The sequence below is a fragment of the Ahaetulla prasina genome, chromosome 4 (genome assembly GCF_028640845.1).
Source record: "Ahaetulla prasina isolate Xishuangbanna chromosome 4, ASM2864084v1, whole genome shotgun sequence".
NCBI lineage: Eukaryota > Metazoa > Chordata > Lepidosauria > Squamata > Colubridae > Ahaetulla > Ahaetulla prasina.
In genome coordinates, this window is record NC_080542.1 from 38,544,196 (window position 1) to 38,551,870 (window position 7,675).

At 33.6% G+C, this 7,675-nt stretch overlaps 1 protein-coding gene across 1 annotated transcript; it reads left to right on the forward strand.

The window, feature by feature from the left end:
- The first annotated feature begins 134 nt into the window (after positions 1-134).
- MRPL10 (mitochondrial ribosomal protein L10) lies at positions 135-7,068 on the forward strand. The gene is made up of 5 exons (XM_058181994.1): positions 135-294; positions 1,656-1,825; positions 3,303-3,467; positions 4,217-4,361; positions 6,034-7,068. Exons 1-5 carry the CDS (start codon positions 252-254, stop codon positions 6,261-6,263), a joined length of 753 nt encoding a protein of 250 aa, XP_058037977.1. The 5' UTR covers positions 135-251; the 3' UTR covers positions 6,264-7,068.
- Positions 7,069-7,675: the final 607 nt, after the last annotated feature.

Below are 7,675 nucleotides of genomic sequence, written 5' to 3' on the forward strand. Positions count from 1 at the left end.
CCCTATCTGCAGAAGGCAAAGACAAGTTGTGCGGTCTTTCTATATCTCTTTCCAGTCCTGAAGTACTCAGAGAGGGAGAGAAACTTGAGGAAGGGTTGATCACGAGACGACTTCTCGAGCCTCCTTTGTTGCTAAGGAGACAAAGGATCTTTCTTTTGAAGGAAAAGAAAAGGGCTGAGGGAAAAGGGCTCCCTTCCCCTTTAAATCTCCACTCCCGTGATGCTCTGCTCTGGCATTCACGTTTTTAGAAAATGGCTGCTGTTGGCGGTTGGGGGAAAAGGATCTGTAAAACCGGTAAGGGAAAATGAAAAATCGGAGGGCTTTTCCGCCTCCGGAAATTATTATCCGTTATTGTGGCTTGTAAATCACTTTATCTGTTTATATGCGGTGAATGCTTATCTTCTTCTGTGTCGGCAAGAGATCTAGCGGGCCCCCCTGTTGAAATTCAGCTCGAATCGTTCTTTCTTTGACGATCTTGCGCCCATATCGCAAAAATCCTAACTTTTTGTAAATTTTGGGCTGACGCAGTTTTGGCCTATTCAACTATTCATACCTCAGTAAAGCAGAGGGAGCGGGGTAACAAGGAGCTTTCGACATTGGCCTGCCTCCTGTAATTGGTAGGAATATTGCGCTCAGACCTTTTTTTTGGGGGGGGGGCTGAGAGAATCGGGTTTTGTTTTTCCAAGCAGGTTTTATTTAATATTGGGAAATACTTAAATAATTACGTAGATGGCATTATGTATAATGCTTATAGGGTGCACTAGTTATGGACAAAGTATCCAAAATAAAAGTTTTTTAATTGTAAAAGATACTTTGAATTTTCTTTTTATGGCAGTTAACACTTAAGACCTTTGCAGCATCCCCATGGTGAAGTGATCAAAATTCAGACACTTGTCAACTGATTCATATTTATGACTGTTGCAAGTGTCCCAGGGTCACGTGACCACTTTTTGTGACCTGACAAGCAAAGTCAATGGGGAAGCCAGATTCACCTAACAATTGTGTTACTAATTTAACAACTGCATGTTTTATTTAAAAACTGGCAAGAAAGGTTGTAAATTGGGGCAAAATTCACTTAACATATGTCTCGTTTAACAACAGACATTTTGAGCGCAATTGTGATCACAAGTTTAGAATTACCTGTATTTGTTTTCTAAGGCAATTATAAACCTTAAAAGGGAAGTACAAGTGGCATATCTAAAATCATAATGGATTTATTTAAAAGTGGTATGATGTTTGTTATTCTTTGTATAAATAATTCCTGAAAGTGTTCTTTATTGAAGATACTTCAGGATAACAGAAGCAAAATCTTTTAGTTGGATTTTTAGGCAAATTCTAATCAGTACTATTAATCAGTCCAAAATTTAATACTCATGATACCTACTCATTACTAAGCCTAAATATCTTACAGAAGGCTTCAGTGTGAGGAGTTATTATTTTCAAGAGTATTCTTGATGGCTTTATGATTAAAAAATGTTCTTAATTATTTATATAAATTGATCTGTACATTGCTGGACTCTTAGTTCTCTGTAGTACTAGGATCCTTTGATTCTTATGAAGTTGTTGTCTTGAAAATGGTGGTCACATAAAAGCCCACTTGCCTATATTTGGAATTTGTACTGTAGTCTAACTCTCCTGTTGCTCTATTGGTCTAGGCTGGCTGCCCACCTTGCAGCTTATTCGTCATGGCTCCAAATCTGTCACACGTCACTGGAAACCGTTGCACATTATGAGGCAAAAGCTGATGGCAGTGACTGAGTACATCCCACCAAAACCTCTGGATGCAGAGACCTGTATGAAACCCCGTGTCATTCTTCCTAAAGAAGTAATAACATTGTTCTATTTCAGGATGGTTGGAATGATATAAAAATTCATTTGTGATTAAAATTCTTGAAATGCTTTTTATACTTTGCCCTTCATAGTTCTGCCAATTGTGGAAGGGTTCATATCATTTCAGTTCTATAATAGATAGCCACATTATTCTAATAATGACTTAAGTATTTGATGCTATGCTCCCTCCTGACCTTTGGGAGATAGTTAATTTGTGCTGCTCTTCAACTGTAAAGCCATAAAGAACTTCCCTTCATATCCTTGGTTATGCTCCACTAAAATCAGAAACCAGTTGTGGCTATTTTACTCAGTTATCTGAATTTAAATACTTTCCTCATCCTAGATTTATATTTTAGCTATCTTTCTTATTATATTCAGGAAAGCATTTGCTTGACTTAGATAAGAATTAATTGAATAGATCACTGTTGGCTTTCTCTTTGTTTATTCCATTTTTTAAATTGATTTTTTTATTTATATAAAATTGGACCTTGTCATACATGGCTTTATCATTTAAGATATAATTAGAATTGTGGATCAGAGATGAATAATAGAAATAACCCTATAAAGCCAATAGCACTATTGGCATTCAGATAATTTGCTGAAGCTAACTTGTGCTGATGGCTCATCAAAGATACCCATTTTTGAACAATTATAAAGTTATACAACTGCCTTGGCTAACAGCTAAATTATTCTAGTATTGTAAAGTAGAATTCGGTAAACTGAACATCTCAATTTTACTTGTATTTTGACTTTGGAAGAAAAACTGAATTTGTCTTTGCTCAACAACAAAAGCATCTTCTTATCATATTACCATCCAGATAGAAATTCTGCTTTCCTTTGTGATGGAATGACAGATAATTCCTGCTGAATTGAACAACTTGATTTGTATTTGTTTGGTTTAATATTACGTGATTACACAAAGTTTGAATTTTCCCACCTCCAAAATAGTGGTAGAATGTTCTTGGATATGTTGTTTATTTAATTTTCAAATGGCAATAACTCTAATGGAACTTGTTTAAATCAAGCTTGTGGGCCTTGCTTAAGTTTGGACAGAATTTGAAGTAACATACACTTAAGTAGATTGATAGCTTTAATTTAACTGGTATCACAGAGAAAAAAAGCTAATTAAGTATAAAATAAAGATTCTAATTTGCTTCTGAAAAAGTATGAATGATCATTATAATTAGAGGAACATTTTATTTTATTTTTATTGGTATCCTGCTTTTATTATTTTTACAAATAACTCAAGTTAGCAAACCCATTCAACATAAATTCCTCCTCTAATTTTCTCCACAACAACAACCCTGTGAGATGAGTTGGGCTGAGAGAGAGTAACAATTTTATCTTGGTGAATAAATCAGAATTTATGTTTCTGAAATCAATTGATATTTTGTAGCTAGGGAATATAATTTTTTAGAGTTTTTATTGTCTGTATTTTCAAGACTGCAAATCCTTTTTTTTTCCTCATGTAGGAGACTGGCTATGAAAGACTGCTATTGCGTCAAGTGAAACAAACATTTCTTGAGAATAAAATGATTATTGTGTGCCAATACAATTATATTCCTGGAAATGATATGGTATTATTTAAGCATCGGCTACGAAAGTATAATATCCATGTCAAATTTTTCCCCAATGAGGTACATTTTTCTGTATTAATAGACTTTCAGAAATGTAGTGCTGTATAATAAAGGTTTTTTTCTTTCTCTGCTTCCTTTGATTTTTAAAAATAAAATCTATTTAGACTTAAATATTTTGCCTTCCTAGAAGGATCAGCCAATGAATTCTAATTTTTAAAGAAGTTTTTATAGAAGCAATGTTCCAACAGAACTTATCTTCTTTTTTGCCTAATACATTGTCCATGACTTATCAGGTTATTAATTAACTGATCAATAGCTAGCACAGATTATATGGTTGTACAATTTTATATCTCAATTCTTGATGCTTTGTTGTTCTTGGTGCCTTCCTCATCTTGACTTAAGTTTTTTTTTCTCTTGAAGTTAGTATGATTTTATTGGTAAAAGGTCCTATTTGCCATTTAAAAGTTCACATGCAAAGGCAGAAGGGTTATAATTTCAGCATATTTTATTTCTGTGAGTGAAAAGTAGACTTTTGTTATAGCTTTGTGATACCATTATGAAATTTTATGTGGTGACGTGTGATCCATCACTGATTTGCTAGAGTGGAATAGAGAGAGGCTTTGCTTGTTTTTTTTCTTCAACTCTTCCCCCAATCTCCTTCACAAAGTAGGATACTTTAATATAACAGGTAAACCTATTTGGGGATCTCTGGGGGAAATATGACCCCTTCCCTGTTTTGCTGTAACCTCTGTAATTTTTTCACTGTAAGGCTGATACATCTAATATAATCCTTTTCTCCACTTTTCCAGATCATGATTCCCTTTCTTTCAGAATCAAAATACAAGAATCTCCTCCCTCTTTTTGTGGAACGCAACCTTCTAATTGTCAGTATGGAAACAAAGGCTCGGGAAACACTTCAAGTCCTGAAGCGTGTGCCACAGATTAATATGTTAGGTAAGGGATGAGGTCAGCAGAGATACTGGATGCCATAGTTTTTACTGAGAGGTCTTAGAACTTTTTTTAATTAACAAAAAAGTTTTGTTTAGATTAGCAATCAATAGGGGGATGGGTAGGATAAGCATCTTTCTCCAATCTAGACATTTCTCATGTTTGTGAATTTTAACTCTCAAGAGTTCTCACCACTGTTTGCAATGTAGGTGTCTGGAAGTATCCAAGGTGGAGAATGTTCCTATGATAGAATTAGATAACTAACTGGAAAAGAAGTTGTAGAAGAGGCAACTGTTAAGTACAGTTGAAGTACCTGAAAGAGACATGATTCACAACTTAGTTTATAGCCATAGGACAGGATATTTTTTTAAAAAAAAAAATAGGTGGTGGAAGCTACTTATTAAAAAAAATATCCGCAGAACTCCTGATCTAGAAGGGTGGAGGTTGTTGAGAAACCCTACCTTTTCTTGCGCATCTTAATGACTAAGGGGAAAACCTGTCCACAAAAGACTAAGCCTCCCCTCCTCCTCTTAGTCTCTAAGAGAAAATTGAATGCAAGAGACTAAGGCTGAAAAATTATCCTTAGTTCTCTATAGTATAACCTTCTCAGAAGAAATTAGGGGAAAATATTCATTTATTCCTTACTTACAGAGTTTCCCCACCCCCCTTTGGTCTCTTGTGAAGAGGGGTTTTGTTCTTTGTTCTCTTAATCCTTTGGAAGTAAGGTTCCAATGGGACCTTTCAAGTATTCGAAAGCTGTAATAGAATGCCTTTTTACTTCTGGGTATGTGGATGTACATAGTGCTGCGCAGTGGAAAACTAATTGCCTATTTTAGGGCAAATGCAGTTGTGTGACCAATTTTACTTATTTAATATGTTACTAGATTATTTTTTAGGTAAAACTTTTGGTGCATTCTGTTTTCTTCTGGCCATATTTAGTCACCACCTCAGTCTTTTTATAAATCTGAATCTGTTTGGGGGGAAATGTTAAATTTAAATTCTACACTATTTAAAGCAAACAAACTTTTGTGATTTCTTGTGTCATCCTTTCAGAGATATTTCCTTACCAGATTTTTTCAATTTCTTCAACCATGACAACTTGCCATAAGAAGTTGTGGGTACTTCATCATTGAAGGTTTTTAAGAAGAGACTGGACAGTCACTTGTCTGAGATGGTATAGGGTCTCCTGCTTGAGCAGGGAGTTGGACTAGAGGACCTCCAAGGTCCTTTCCTAGCTCTATTCTGATTGATTGATTGATTGATTGATAGCTTCTAATGTACTGCCTTCACTAGAAAAGTTGAAATACATTCTTTATCTGCCTTTAAGTTAGCCCATGTTGAATTGTATGATACAGTGAAGCATCAGTAGAGGAAATCTTTTATGACATTTTGTATTTTGTCATAAATTGTCTTATGAACAATTACATGAAAATTTACAGGAGATGCTGCAATTTACATGAAAAATGTCTTATGAAATTTGCCAAATTTCAATTCCACGGAAGTCATGGATCCTGGATTTTGGACATTTTTTTAAGTTGACAATTTAAAATACCTTGGTTCAAAACATTTTGCCCTATAGTGTTCTGTTTTGCCCAATTAACAGTTACAGGAACGAGAGTTTTAGTAATATATAGATTTCTATACTAACTTGAATGTTTTTGTTTCATTTTTTTTCCAGGAGCTTGCATCGACAATGTCATCCTAAGCAAGCAAGGCTTTGTAAATTATTCCAAGCTGCCATCTATAGTAACTGCCCAGGGAGAAACTGCAGGTGTATTCTCACTCATGACATCCCACACTAGCAGACTTCTGCATCGTGGCTCTGTTCATCTCAGTTCATTGCTGGACCAATATGTTCAACAGGAAAATGAAAAAGTTGAAGGAAAAGCAGATAGGAACATCAGCTAAACTGGAAGCAATTTAATTCTTCAATGTAAAATTGTCATGTTTACTTTGTTGCATGCCCATGGATTAGTGGGAGCGGTTAATTAGTATGATTGATAAAAGTTCTGGCTATCAGTTAGACCACGTGGAGAAAAAAAATGCTGCAGAACTAGACTATGAACAAGGAATCTTATTGACTGTGTCAAAAATATTATATATTTGTAGACTTTTACTTTATGTGGAGGACATAGGTATTATCATTTAAATTAAATATGTTCAGGTGCAGTACATTGTTTAAATATGAATAAAATTGTATTAATAATTTGCATAATTGTCTGCTTTAGGTTGGGCAAGAAATAGTCTTTAATAGGAACTTAGGTATTTATTTTAGACTGTTTATAAATCATAACATCAAAATAGATTGGTTTGACAAAGTAAGTTAAGTTTTAAGAACTGAACTAACAACAATAGAAGAACTTCAGACAGATCCAAGATGAAATCATATTGAAAACATGTAAAATAACAACAAAATATTTACTCTGGCACCAAACAGCTTATAATTTTTGTCAGTGTTTTTAAGAACCTAGGATGAATAATAAATTTATTTATTCTGTGATGCCAACCAGCTGTTCTTAAAAGGACAGATGTCTTTCCCACAAGGTCCACTACTAATATAATAAATGAATAGAAATTACAACAGTTCTAATGAGAAATAGGTTGTTTTGTATCACTTTCAGAGTTTAGTTATCTGGATTGGGATTCTAACTGTTAGGTTCCATTAAATTGTACAGTGTAGTTAGGATTAGAAAATAGAGTTAGAATTATTTTTTTTTAAAAGTTGAAATAGATTGCTAAATGAGAAAACCTTTTTGATATGAGCATCTTGAATATATAAGAAAGAACATAGAAAAAAGATACATAATTTTTGTTACAGTACAAAATGTATTTGAATGGAAATTATTCATTGCTTTTCATCTTTTAAATGTGTTTATGTAGGATAAATATTCTTATTTGATTAAATAAGTATTAAAATACTACAGAAATGTGGATTCATATTAGTTGTAAGTAGTGGGTTTTATCTTAAATTAAGCATGTATAGTTCAAGTTTTAACTAGAAAAATATGCTTCTTTGCAAGATATTTTATAAACAAAAATATCTTCAGTTATCTAAGTGAAATATTTTCAATATCAAGTTCAATTATGTGCTAAGAAAGTTTTTAAATTTAGTAATTCAAAAACCTTCCTAGATAATGCAGCTTGAATAAAATATTTTATTCTGTTTTAATAGCATATTTTCTCAGGAAAATTCAAGATACGATATAAAGTTTGTGTCTTTATATCATGTGTTGTATGACATTAATTATTGAGTTGGATCACCCACCATGCTAAGCCCATTTTCTGAATAAATGACAACTAGCTGGGATTCTTGTTTTTCC